Source organism: Gallinula chloropus, assembly GCF_964237585.1.
Source record: "Gallinula chloropus genome assembly, chromosome: 3".
In the NCBI taxonomy this organism is placed as follows: domain Eukaryota; kingdom Metazoa; phylum Chordata; class Aves; order Gruiformes; family Rallidae; genus Gallinula; species Gallinula chloropus.
The window spans coordinates 4,731,643-4,746,745 of NC_140087.1; the positions used below are offsets into that span (position 1 = coordinate 4,731,643).

The following is a 15,103-nucleotide window of genomic DNA, read 5'->3' on the forward strand; positions in this document are numbered from 1 at the left end:
TTATCTTAACTTTATTCAAATCAACTAGGGACACATGTTTCCCCGCTCTTATATGCTGGACCTCATCACAGTCTATGACTCCCTGGTGAGGGGGAGCGAAGGGACAGGCGTTGATCTCCTCTCTTTGGTGACCAGTGATACACCCATGGGGAACAGCATGAAGCTGAGACAGGGGATGTTCGGGTTGGATATTAGGAAGAGGTTCTTTACTGAGAGGGTGTTTGGGCACTGGAACAGGCTCCCCAGGGAAATGGTCTCAGCACTGAGCATGACTGAGTTCAAGAAGCGTCTGGACAATGCACTCAGTCCCAGGCTCTGACTTGGCTGGCTCTGTGTGGAGCCAGGAGTTGGACTTGATGATCCTTCTGGGTCCCTTCCAATACAGTATATTTTATGATTCTATGACTAACTGAGATTTTTCATGTTCATAAACTATTCCACGTTGGCTCATGTTTGGTAAGAGTGATGTGTGCCCTATTTTTCACAAACATGAAAGAAATGCTTTAGCTTGAAACTTGACTGAATGGTGGGAAAATTTGTAGAAGCAGGCATCTTTTCTCCAGGCTGGGATGAAGAGATGTCTTGGATTCTCTCTCTCTTCTCTTTAACTACAAATTTTCCATTTGTTTTGGCATTTGGGTAATACATGGCTGTTGGAGTTTTACTTAGGTTTAGTTTACACAGAGCTTTCCGAACTAGGTCTCAGTTGTATGTCCTTCAACAACTGTAGGAAGATAATGCAACTGTACCATGAAACAGAAGTGAACTGATTCACTGCATCATTCAAATGCCCTTTGCAGCAAATTAACTGCTTCTTTTCTAAATAGTACAGTGCAGTTTTCTATCTACCTATATCCTTCCTAACTATTTTTTATGCATTTTTTTTATCTTACAGATAAAAAAGAAGCTGCTGTGTCCAAAGAACGCAAAAGTAAGGAACTGTTGTGCCAGAGGTTATGATCTCTTTTATGTGTTGTGGGGTTTCAAACTGCACACTTCAATAATCCAAAATAATAGCTACTGAATTGTTGAAAACACAAAGAAGAAAGTAGCTACACCGTTTATAATTGAAAAATGACAAGTTTAGACTTCAACTGCCTCCTACTTTGTAAATCCATTCTTATCCTACTTCTAATTCCACGCTGCTCTTTGTGACTGACAGTTTTGCCTTCCCCTCCTTTCTATCACTGTCTTAAAAAACAAAGGTTTCATGGGGAAGGAAATGTCAAATGAGGTCTCAGCTGAACCTGCTCTCAGTGGCAGCAATTTTGATAAATGGGCTGAGAAGACTGAGTCTCCAGCATGCTGAGGACCACCAGATTTATTTTCACAAGTGCAAATCAAGGGCCCTGCCTATCTAGTTACTTCAGATCCAAAGAGACTTCTGAGGCAGGAGAATTTTAGGGGCTGGGTTCTTCTGCATAAATAAGAAAAAAAATGCTCTGACAACATGGTATTGTTAACAAGGGAACTCATATACCTTCATTTTCCACAAATTTACAAGCATCAGTGCCTCAGCACAGGAAGGATAATACGACAGTTTCACTGATACGACTCATCTGCTCAAATCTCTGTTCTGAAAGTACAGTGTATAAGAAAAGTTAGGAAAACTATGGGGTTTCAAAATCTCGTTCAAATTCACAATTAAAGAATGCACTGACTCCTATCTCCATATATGATCTTTCTTGACATGTATGGCATGTCAAGACATGTATGGAAGAATAATCCCCTGCCATCATCACTTTTGCAGAAATGTATTAAAGGAGTTTTTGGCAATAAAGGAGTCATCTGCTTCCTACTGATATGCTGCAGAAACACTGAATAAAAGATACAGTGGATTTACTCTACAAGTAATGTCCTGTTAGTAAAGTAACTGCCTGTTTGCAAGCAGGTCTTAAAGGATCTATTGACTTGGGCTTGTTATTGGATCAAGGGTGAGAAATTTGCAGGGTGAGATTTTCAGCTGAAACTTGTTCATATAAAGATACAGTCATTAGGACTCCGTTAATTTGCGAATTACAGACCAAAAAAAAGCATATGCTTACTAAGGAAAGTTCAGAATATTTGGCAATTTTATTTCAATGCCAGTGAAAAGTTTAATAAAAACAAATTACACATGTTTTTAATCAAAAATATCTATTTAAAATTTTTTCATCAATTAAACTTATTTTAGTTCTTCAGAAATGGAATATTTCAAATGAAAATAAAATCTTGGCAGAACAGTTTAATTTTTTATCACAAAATTTTTACAAAAAGTAGAAAAAAAAAAGAAAAACCAAACTGAAAAAGCCCCCCCTCACTGACCAGCAAGCTCTAGCTGAGAGCTCAGAATAAAAGCAAGAATCCTGCAGTCTTATGTTACAACCTTTTTGTAACTTGTAGGATGTGTGTGTTGGATCTGCTGCTTCTGCAAGAAGCACTCAGGGAAGAAATACTAAGTAAACTCTTCAAGGTCTTCTGCATGTTTCCCTGAAGGAGGGGTGAGGACACCAAGTGATTACAATGCTGTGATGATAACTAAGTTAGGACATAATTATCCGCTGCAGACTTTTAAGTGGATGGAAACAAAACAATCCCACTCATGCAAACTATATTTTGTTTTCATTCTGTTTCACAAGACAATCTGATGCATCTTTTATGAACTTGTCAAAAGACTGGAGGGGAAGAACTCAAAATTACATTCCTGATTTAGCCATACTCTTTTTCTTTGTAATAACACAGTGACAGATGTGAAAGATTAACTAACATTTTTTTGGCATTCTGTAATTTAGATTGTGATTAAAATGATTAATTATTTCCTCTCACAATAAGGAAATGTGAATTTTAAGTTAGGGCATCTTCTCGTTGACACAAAATAATCCATTATGAAAGTTATTGGGTTTTAGCTTGTGGATATTTGTTAAATTACCATGGTTAAGCAACATTTTTTTAGTAGTCCCTGAGGATAGAACCAATTAACTAAAAACTAGTAAAGAGTAAATAAATCCAATAGGTCAGTTAGATTCTTCTATCCAGGGCTGAGATTCTTCAAGACTTCTTGGGGAGTGCACATACTTTTCATCATTTGAACCTTCATTCTGCAGGGAAATGTGTTACCTCAGCAAGGAGAGGATAGTGCAAGTGTTTAATGAAAAGAACAAGGACAGAAGAGCTACAATTCAGTGGCCTGAGAGGGCCTGTTTCTCTGCTAGGAGAACCCAACAGTTGCTCTTTCAAGTGCTGGATCAAACATGAAGTTGTTGTTCTAATATTCCTGAGGATGCAGAGAGATTCCTGGTGTAGCGGCATCTGTGAATGCACTTTACAGGAGTAGCCTGATTTCTCATTGGGGGCAGGAAATTCAGACTGGGGAAAGGGATTCCTGTCTGAATCATAGTGGGATTCCAAGAAGCACCACTGCAGAATCCACAGCAATGAATCCTCACCAGCCGCTGGCTGGTTTATGAGCTTCTGCGCTCATAGCTGCCAGATCAAATGTGAAGGTTGCCAGCCTGAGTGGTGAGACTACTCCTGAACCCCTAGATAGCTGCTTTGCCAATAGATACTGAAGTACTAGACAGAAAAATCTCCAAGAAACAAGTCAGTGCCTAACAGCAAGGGTTTAATAACCCTTTGACTGGCTATTTTGTTGATGCCTTTGAGTTTAGACAACTCAGCCCTTTTCTCTTTGTCTAACCCTTCAGTGAAAAGAATTGATACAGGTTGTACCTTCAGAAACTAAGCCTTTGCTCAGATTTCTGGGTGGGTTTTTAAATATAATTCTTTGCAATAATTGGTTTAATTTGTTCTTTTCTTTTTTTTTTTTTTCTTTTAAGACCCAGCAAAAACTCCTGCAGCCAATCCAGCCACCAGAAAACCAGCAACACCAGGTAAAGTAAAATGTTCGCATTCAGTGTATTTCTTGTCTTCTTGAACCAGTATATTGCATCATAGCACCATCTACTGGTTCATACAAAAGCCACTGTTTCGGGGACTGTTTTGAATGCTTCAATTTACTGTGATAATCTGTATGTGAAATATTTGCTAAGAACAAAAGCATTTTGCATTTATCTCTAACATTGTGGCTTCTTTTGGTCCTCTCATGGCAGCTATAAGGTGCTATACTGGGCCAATCTGCAAGGCTTGAGATCAAAAAATGAATCTGACTGTAAAGACTTGTTTAAAATGCTATATTTACAAAAATGAGTTTCCATGTGAAGCTGTATTTGAGCCCTTTAAGAAGAGGATATGATTTTTCACAGTGTTGATCTCACAGTAGGTTACAAAAATGGACTGCTTAGATAATCACAGATATGTACTCAAAAGACAAGCACATATTTTAAACAATATAATGGCATTGATTTTGATTGTATCATAAAAATTTACTTCCTTTTATTGATTTCTGATCTTCTCATCTTCATAAATGCCATGTCACAGTTCTGCTTAATTTAATAAACCCCAATATAATGAATAACAATCTAAATATTCAGGATATTTGTAGTCTTACTGCATTTTAAATCGATTAATATAAATATGGCAACATGATCAGTATAAACCCATAATGTTATCCTACTGTAATGGGTGGCCAATGCTGCACCAGGCTCTGTGCTGCTGAGCTGTGCATGGTGCTGGCATCACAGGAGTGGCCAGCCCAATCCCTCCGCTGCTTCTTGTCTCCAAGTGGCCATATGGATCTGGGATATTTATTTTTTTTTCCTCCTTAAGATAGAGTTCTCTAATTCAGACCTTTTTGGTGGTCTATCTCAGAGATTGCCTCCACTAAATGAGGGAATAACTAGCATCAATAAGGGAGTTTTGGAACTGGTCAAGATCTGTGCAAGCTGGGTCTTCATTTGCCTCTATCACAAAAGCACTTGCAGCCTCGAATTTGAGTCAGTATAGACTGCGTGTAGGGCACACTCTACAGCTGTATGATGTACTGTGTGAAGCTGGCCTGAGAAGCAGCATTTCCCCATAGATGCTCCCAGTCCCTGCCTGCTGTGTTTGTTTGACACTGTGTTCAGTTGTGTGAACAACAACTGGGAGAACAGTGTAAACCACACCATTGCCATGGCTGAGAGCTAAAAACTGTCCTAGAAATCTGTGTGTGTGGCACGGCATTCAGTCTGGATCGTTTCAGTAAGTCTGGCTCCACAAACATTTGTATCCCTGTAGCTGATAATTTCTTAAAGCAGCTCTGTTGCCAAAGAGTGTTGTATAGCTAGACCTTTAGATGCCTCGACAGTACACTGCAGAAATCATTATGTTACAACCATATGCTTATAATTAATTCATTCCACCTGCTTGTATCCAATATTTGTGTTCATTTTTGAAAAATATTCCAATGAGTCTGCTTCTTGGCAAGAATGGTGATAACAGTTATCTGCTTAAGATAAAGAAAAGGAGAAAAAACTGGCATGGCTTATGGAAAAATAAAATGAATTTGTCTGTACTGACACATTTCTAAATGTCTAGTATGCCTTCAAAGTGATAAAGAGCAGTAGGCTTTGACTTCCACATTTTGGTTTCCTCTACCCAAATGGCACTGTTCTCTGAAAAATTAATTTACCCCGAGAGTAACTCACCGTGGCAAAATATTAAATATGCTTGTTTGGCAACATCGTAACTCGACTGCTGCCCATTAGTATAGTAAATTAAGTACATTATCCAATTTCATATTTCATTTTCTTCCACATATCTTATTACATTGCAACCTGTACCCGGGAATGCCTCAAGCTGAAGGGTTAGTCCTATTAGCAGACTGAACAGACTGAGAGCACAGCTGGTCATCTTTGGTGTTTCTAATATCACATATGCTTCTGGTCTTAATGTCACTGGTGAAGAAAACCCTGTCTAATACACTTTGCACCATTTTTATTTCCATATATTACATGGAGAAAGCAAAAAAAAGAAAATGTGGAATTTGGAATCCTATAAGAGCTTCTGTATCTGGAAACTGATGTTTGCTCTACAAAAACAGCCTCAATAAGTATCTTTTACTTGATTTTCAAAGTAATTTTTACTACATTTTCACATGTAATGTTTTCTCTAACTGGAAAACATTACTTCGCCAATACCCATCAGAGGCTGGGCTAGAAGGAATAGTACTTGGCTTTGAAGCAGACTAGTTTCATAGATATATGCAAGTGATGCTTTTATGAAGGGAGAAACCAGAACTGAAGATATTTCATGACACTCATCTTCTTCAGCTACACTGCCTTATGATGTCCCCATCCCAAACCCTGCTGCCATTTCTTCTTTCATCACAGTATACCTCCTGCCCAGCTGTGCCAACAGGACAGGCCTGAGCATGGCCTACACCTACAAAATATCTCTCTATTGCTTTTCTGTGAGTTGGGCACACGTTTCTTTCACAGGGTTTCCTCAGGCACCCACAGAGTGAGTTGCTTGGAGGGTTCCTCAGAGCCAGGGGTGTAGGTGCTGAGTATCTGCCTCATTCTATCAGCCTCTGGCCAGGACAGGTGGCTGGGAGGGAAACATCCCTCCTCATTCCCATCTCTCTGAGCCTCCCCTGGGAAGATCTCCAACACTGTGCCACATGTCAGACCCCACACTTATCACTAACACTGCCAGGTCAGCAGTCCAGATGTGGCACTGACACATCACACCTGAGCTTGGCAGGTTTCCTGGGCCTGGTTTGGCATTCTGAGGAAAGCAAATGCATGGTGGTGTTGGGTTGGAAAAGGAGCATGGGCCTAAACAGTGCAGGAAGCATTTGCAACTGAACTAGCAGAAGGGTGACTGGGTTACCCAGCTGTCAGCAAGGAGCCTCCATGACACCGAGCCCCACACCCTCCCTTAGCAAGGATTGGGGATGGGAACAGCTCATCTGTGAGTCCCTCTCATAGGATAACCTCATATCATAGACAACACTCCTGCAGCTTCTTTAAGCACCGGTGATACTGCTGTCCCCTGATAATTTGCCTGCTTTAAAAATCAGATCTAACTCTTTCCAACACTGTAAAAATTAAACCCTAATTGCAGCTTAGAATTTCCCTGGAATGGTCTTGCAATTTTTAATTTAATTTTACAGTATGTTTAACAGATTTTGTACTGTCACTTAACTGCCTAATTACTGATATTTAATGCCTAATTTTTCCCATCTTCCTCTCCACACACATGCAAAAAAAATTCTTATTCATTGCTCCCTTTGGGTTCACAATAGAAAGTCTCTTTGAGTACCATTTTCCCCTTGAAAATCAATGAAATTTAGTTTGGATCCAGAAAGAATAAAACCAGTATGACAGACAAATAGCCAATTTTAAGTTCTGAGATGTCAGGTGCATCCAATCCCTCAAACTGACTGTCAGTTGTGTTGAATTATCATTCTATTATGTCTCTTATTTTTCCACTGTTGGTAAGAGGCAGAAAGGGAAAAACAAAAGAGGATATTATATAGGAAATTATATAGGAAATTAGTTTACATGGTAAGTACAGAATATTAGCACGCAAGCTATGCTGAAAACTCTGGTCAGAGGATCAGTTGAAGAGGTTCAGATCACTCTGCCTAATGCAGGAAGAATACTGGTTCTACTGGTAAGAGGCAGCATTTAATTAAGTTAAAAATTGTTTTCATTATTGGTTCAAGGTGAACAACAGCAAGTAAAAGGACAGCAGGCAAGAACCTTTGTACTTGGCATATGGTATAACCAATGTTATTCTACTTAAAAAAGAAGAAATGACACAAATTTTAAGGGACAGCAGGTATGCTTTGAAATTGAGGAAAGGTTTACTAAGGCACTGGGTTCATTGATTGTCTTTTAATGATCACATATAGGACACAAGTGCATAGAAAGAATGCTAAAACCATATAAATGTTACAGAAGATTAGCACATCTATTGAATATTTCACCAACATGGTGGAACAGTGAAAATTATCATGGAGTCTTTTTCAGGTTTCTTACAGTCAGGTAGGTCTCTCAAGTCACACATCAGGGAGGTACTTTCAAAAGCCCAGCCCCTCATCATCCATCCATCCATCTCTTTGTTCTCTTCTTGTGTAGGTATATCACCCAAGAGAAAAGACATCAGAAATCAGTGTAAATTGTATGTTACACACCCCTCGCCCTCCCCCACCCCAATGTAAATACTTCCAGAAAGATGAAAAGGAGAGGAACAGCGTTTCTTCCTCTTCCATTCTCACCATACACAGATATGGCACTTGTAGAGTTTGACATCCTGCAGTCTCCTCAGAATCTTACATCTGAGTGCCTCTATGCACTCTGAAATTTCTCTTTATAAGCAGCCACTGGCCCTGGTTAACATCTCTGCATGTATTTCTGTAGTACAGCTGTTACCAAGAAGATTTTTCTGGTAGCTGAAATAATCTGCTCAGTTTTCTAGTCCCTGGAGTTAACCCTCTTAGACTTTTTCATAACATAAGCACAACCACTCTCAGGGTTTATTTTCTGGGTTTAACAGCTTAACTCTTCAGGGACAAATGATAGACATGATTACTGTATGCATAAGGATAGGCTTAGCAGTTTATTTCCTGTTGAAATGTATCTTCACCCAGATAGGCAGATGTTTATGCAACAGTGAACTAAATAATAGAAACCTACCTGTATTAATCCTGCTGCTCGGGGTCCTTGGGTTTAGAGCCAGAATCATTCTGTAGTCCTTCTGAACCATGGAGCCTTTCTTTTCAGTCCAGGTTAGCTTAATTCTTCCTCACTCTCACCTTAACTCTTTGGGAAGTTAAGCATCACATCTTCTCTGACCTATACACTTTCTTTCTGGCTTTAAAGGGAGAGTTACAGGCTTGTCTTTCTTTGGAAAGGGGCAGAAATTATCTGATCTCCATCCCCATCAACATGCAAAGGAGAAAGTGGGTCTTGATTGTCACCTGTTCGTCCCAGAGAGCTTCCACTAGGCCTAGGAATGCCTCACAGATGACACCCCTCCTACTCTGCACTGTACCCTCAGCAGCTAAAATCTTGCTGCTATTGCAGTAGTCTATCACTCAGCCACTTCTCAACATCTGCAAGAATTTATTATGTGAACTGGGAAAAATTCCATGAATCATTCCAGCCCACCGACATTTTTATCCCTGCTCAAGTCTCAGAAACTATTGCAGACTAGGAGGTCTTAAACGGTGGGTGGGATTATGCAAACTGGATCATTACCTAACTCTGAAATGGAAAGGGAAAATTAATTTTTTACTTATGTCACAATTTACACCCTCAAAGGAGAGGAATTTTCCAATGTTAGAAGATTTTACTTTACAATCTTGAATTCTTTACATATATTTAGATAAAGCATGAAATATCTTATTTTACACTAAGCCTTCTAATCTGAAATCCAGATTTTATTAACAAATTTTAAAAATAATTTTGCATAATTGGCCTAGAATTCAGGATACCTCTGCTGCTTTTGCTAGGATGTTGAAATGCCCTGTCTCATAGCCTGGCATACTACAGTTGCTTTTATACATTCTTTGCAGGGTCCCCTGTTTCAGAATCATATAGAGTTCAAATAGTTTCTTGTATTTCCTTTCAAATCATAGTGTGCTTTGAAGATGCTTGTACTAAAAATGCAGACTTCTTTCTTTGGTTGTTCAGTATTATTAAATGCCACAGTCCATTCTGGGCAGCGCATCGTAGTCCTGTTGTGCAAGACAAAAATGGCATTACTGTGAGAGCAAGGCAGGGGGAGCAAGTGAACTACAAAAAGGAAATTTAATACATGAAAGTGACAATGAGACTAAAAGGGGGTCAAAAGTAAATGTTATTTAAATACAAATCAGAGCTAAAATGATTATTTAATTGTCCACTTTTCATGGAAAAGGCATTTCAAAGTGCTTTGTTCTGAGGCTGACAATCTTTCATAACTCTGAAGTTCTTTTATGATTTAAATGCACTTTTGACACGAATCAGGCCTGATTTTGGGAAAGATTTTTAACAGATCTTTAACTCTACCTTGGTTCAACAAAGCATTTAAGCACATACTTAAACTTTGTTGCATCCAAACTGTCATAACCGTTATATGATTACCTTCCTACTTTTGGAAGTGGTACCACATTTGTTTTGCTGGAAAGGGGATAAATGGGCCTCATCTTGACCACTAAGACCATTATGAAAATTGCACTTGATAATCAGGGAAGCAGTGACATGGGCTAGAATCTTCTGTAACATAAATTGTTATATTACATCTACAATTCATGATGTTCTTGGATCTAGCAATGCTATGTTTTAGCAAGAGATCAAGCCGTAACACGATATGCTTTACTCTGATATTTCTTAAATACCTGTTTTCTTACATCACTCTGTAGGTTTACATCAACTACAGATTTGAAAGTTTCTGTGCAAAGAAGTTGCAGTCCTGTATCATAAGTAGAAAACAAGTCACTAGCAATGGACAATACCAATTTAGTCTGCAGAGTGCCACAAATAATCTGAAGAAGTCTTTTCTTTTCTGTAACAGCTGCTTAGAGTGCCCAAGTTTGGGGCTTTATGTCTTTCAGACATAGTGGTTGCTGGGTCTATTTCATGCACACAGTAGACTCCTCCCAGCATTTTACTGACTGAACTGCACACTATTCTTAATGCCTTCTGCTAATGTTCTCCTCTGCGATGCTGCCTATGCAAATCCTCTCTGAAGAAGTTGCTTCTCCTGGCTAAGGCAGTCAGAGAAGCCTTTTGAAATATTAACCACATGTGTGTCCTTTTACTTGTGCTCTGAAAGAAAATATACAGAGCTTTTGGTCACTGTCTCATTCTACCCTACTTCTTTTGGCTAACAGACATGGGTACCCTAGCTCTAAGTCAGGAAACACAGTTAGAGCTCCTGTATCATGTTCATTAACTTTGAATTAAATGTATGTCTTGAGGATCTCATTGCATTAATATTTAGTGTCTACTGCTTTTGTTACTGAATTAGCTAAGTCAATCCATATATCATGTTTGCATGATGACAGGCAAAACCTAGAAATGGTATTTACATCTAAGTTTTCTTTTTTTGCTGAAATGTCTGTTACAGACTCATATTCTCAATGGGTTGCAGACCTTGAAGCAGAAGTATGAACCTTGAAGTGGAGTATGAACAAGTTAAATATGATCAAGTGGTCATGGCTGAGTGCTATCTAAGATACGACCACACTCAGTGGGTACACTTTTGTCATAAATTAATTACAATATGACTCAGTTTACCTTACAATGAGAGAATATTAAGAAAAGTTAGCTGTTTTCATCTTGCTGTGGTACATCAGAGAGCTTGCAACTGCTGCACCTGATCTCATGCTCAATAATTTGCCGAGCTGCTTGTTGCCCTCCTTTGAGGAGTTCCACCTGGAGTGATGCAGACGTGTTCCTAGAGGTGCTCCTGATCCAAACATATTTTTCTAAATCCAACTGAGTGTCCTAGTCATTGAGGATTGAGGAGAAATGCTCTGCATCTGAGCAGCATATCCATCTTAGACCTCAAAAGGCTGGCAGTATGCCTCGGATCCTTATTTAAAAGGAAATAAAGTTTAGGCTTTTTCACAGGTAAAGATCTACTGGTAGACACTAACTCTCTACATCAAAGAATCACAACATTTTTTTTAATTACTTTCTTTTTCATTTTTTTGCCAGCTGAGCCTTAGCCTGAATGGTCATGCCAGAAATCCTTAGATTAATTAATCTAATTTGTTCTTAAAACAAACTAGTGTTAGTGATAGGTATTAAAAACTGATCTTTTCACAAGGTTTCTGTTCATACTGGATTTCACAATGTTGTTCACATGTGGTACATCAGTTTTGAACAGTCAGTTCCCTAGTCAGAACTGTAGGATTAACCTCATTTTCTTTTTAAGGAGTCTTAATCAACAACATTGTTGTTTCATTGGGAAATTAGGCATATGTGGTGTATGAATACATCTGCAATGCGTATTAGTTCTGGTCCTTCTGATGGGAAAACAGAAGACCTACACCCTGGTCATATGGCAAAAGTGTGCTGGTTTTCTAGAAGTGATCCACTCTACATTTACATGAGTGTGTGCTTCAAGAGTGTTGACTTGTGCAACTGATTTGCCTGTGATTTGAGTCCCTGGGGAATATTTTTTGGACAGTTTGATGGTGTCTATCCTAGTACTAGATTCCTCTCTGGGTTTCATTCATGCATCCAGAATGATACATAGGCTCCATTAAGCAAGAAATGAGCTGTATTTAAACTGAGACTAAGGCAACTGGTGAGACCAAGTGTTAGGATATGAGGTGGCATCTCCATCTCCTGTTTCTCAATCATCTATTTATATATGTACAGATGTATTTGTTAGTTTTCTTAGGCAAAAATCACCAAAATATAACCCTGCTTGAATAAAAGCATAATCTTCTGTAGAAAAGTCTTAAAATCCTTATGGTGGCTTCTAATTCATTCAGGGATCCTGAGACATTACTCAGTGGTAAAGATTTCTATCCTCAGTTTTGATGCCATTGCTTTCTGCCTGTCAAGAAAGGCGACTGATCCAATAGATTTGATTTAAAGCATTTCTGTTTCATCCAGGCCTCTTTTCTTTGCATAAACATTTCTTTTTCCCAAGCACTTCCCACCATAGTAGCAGATTTCCCATACAAAGATATTGACACAGAGAACTGCTGCCTGTTTTCCTTTTCTTCACAAAAATCCATCAGAAAACCTTTGTTATCTGCCTCAAGAGATGTTCATTAATGGATGAGCAGGTACAAGCCTGGCATGATCTCACCAAGGAAGGGGGTTTGTGTTCTTCTTGTTTATAAATAAAAGTATATGTTGGCAGTGAGGCTTTTTTCTACATTGATCCTGTAAATAGAAGAGCAGTCAAATACAGCAGCAGAAGTACTTCTTGAGAGCAAAACTGGGAAAATCTAGTTTGATGCAAAACTTTCTCATGTGGATTATCTCAGGTCTAATAATGTGGCTGAGCTCATATTACAACCTTTCCCCTCAACAGGAGGGACTCAAGGGCCATTTTCTGTATCTAGCTGCTTCTGTTCACAATATTCTTGATGAATGGATATCTTGGAGAGCTTTACCACCCTGCCTTGTTTGTTTTTAATTAACCACCATGTTATGAAGTTCTGAGAAGGGAAATGACAGGCATATAGCCTATAAAACCAAGATTACAAGACTTCAAGACCAGGCTAAGTTTCTACTCCCTAAGGACTTAAGTATTCCAGACACTGCATGGAATATGACAACAGTAGATTTTAATGAATATAAAACCAGATTCATTGAAATGCTTGTGGCAAAAATTAAACAACAGTACAGAAAACACCATTTTTATGCAGCTATGTGCAAACCAGAATGGCATTGTGCATTTAACATGTGCATAGCACAGAACAGTAAATCCACTTGAAATGCCATTTATTTAAACTTTTCTCAATCTGTGATTCCTTACACAGAGTTTATTTTCCTGAACACTTCTTGGTCACAAATTCTTTATCTGAATTAGGAGTTATATGTATGTGTGTACACATCTGCTATGTGCACACATAGCTATACAAATTAGGATGGGATGTCAATTGCTCTCTCCTGACAGCAGAGGATCTCATTTTTTGACTCTCCATCCTGGTAGTAAAGATTAAAGTGCATTACAGCAAATGTGCCAGCCTAGATAACTTTCAGCACTATTTACACTTTAAGGAAGAATGTGGCTTAGGGAAAAGCTGCAGAGGCAGATTGGGGTTCTCCTCATTCTCTCATCTGCTGCAGTGGTGTCTAGGAGTATGTCATTAGTAATGAAACAAAAAAATACATTAATATGGTTTTATGGGTACTTTACTAATTTTCATAAGAAAAGAAAAGCCATTTGTAATTTTATAAAGATGGTGAAACATCAAACTAAATCAAATCCATTCATAGTACCAAATGACACAATACCAGCAGAAATTCCCTGAATAAAAGCATGTTGTGTAGTCTCACACACGTACAAAAATGGTTAGAGATAAAAAAGGATTAAAAATGTCATGGACTAATATTTCTAGAGTTGGCAATATCCTTTCATGTGTGATACTAACTACTATGTAGTAACAAACAAAAAGAGAAAGAAAGAAAAGAATAATATCGAGTTTGAGCAATGATAACCTGTTACAAAAAGATCTAGGTCTGAACTTCCCTGAAGTTTGTGGCCCATATAATGGATTCTTTCATAGAATCACAGGCTGGTTTGGGTTGGAAGGGACCTCAAACATCATCTAGCTCCAATGCCCCTGCCACGGGCAGGGACACCCTTCACTAACCTTCAGGCCTGGAGGTTGGTGTCCCTGCCTGTGGCAGGGGGGTTGGAGCTCTATGATCCTTGGGGTCCCTTCCAACCCAGACCATTCTATGATTCTATGATTCTATGATTCTAAACCGGGTTGCCCAACCCCCCATCCAACGTGGCCTTGAACACTGCCAGGCAGGGGGCAGCCACAGCTTCTCTGGGCAGCCTGTGCCACAGCCTCACAAGGAAGAACTTCTTCCTAATACCTAATCTAAATCTTTTCTCCTTCATCTTAAGGCCATATCCCCTCTCCAACCATACTTGCCCCTGTAAACAGTCCCTCTCTAGTTTTCTTGTAGGTCTCCTTTAGGTACTAGAAGGCTGCTATGTCTCATTCCAGCTGGTCATTGACATAGACAGTGACACCCTTGTTTGTCTCCCCTACCTGTCCTTCCTAAAGACCTTCCATCCCAACACTCCAGTCATAGGAACCATCCTGCACAATGCCAATGAGATCACCGCCCTGCAGACGTGTGCACATCTCTAACTCCTCTTGCTTATCACTAATGTTACGTATGTCTGCATAAAGGCATTTAAGCTGGGCCCTGCATGAAGCTGATTGACTGGCTGGATGAGCAGGAATCACTTTATGCTGCACTTAAGATGTTTTCCTGCTGACCTGGGATCCTTCTCCCAGGTCTGGGCATCTATTGGTAGCACTGGCATCAAAGTGGTAACAGTGGGATGGATTGAGGTTCCTCTTCTCCAGCAGATTTACTTCAAAGCCCTCTTCCCCAGCTTGGCAAACCTATAACCAAAAATGCTCTTCCCTTTCCTTGACAGAGGAACCTATCAGCCCCAGGCATACCAGATTTTTCAAAGGAAGTCCCTTGTTCATTCCATTAAACTATCAGAGAAGGAATCACCTGAAATTTCATAGCAT

General features: G+C 39.2%; 1 protein-coding gene across 3 annotated transcripts in view; it reads left to right on the plus strand.

Annotated features, from left to right (window-relative positions):
* TRDN (triadin) overlaps positions 1-15,103 on the plus strand; it is a 232,991-nt gene that overhangs the window by 136,537 nt on the left and 81,351 nt on the right. For all 3 annotated transcript variants that reach the window (XM_084262483.1, XM_084262482.1, XM_084262484.1), the window contains 2 exons: positions 896-931; positions 3,816-3,869. In XM_084262483.1, coding sequence (XP_084118609.1) covers positions 896-931; positions 3,816-3,869 — 90 coding nt within the window. The remainder of the gene's footprint in view (positions 1-895; positions 932-3,815; positions 3,870-15,103) is intronic.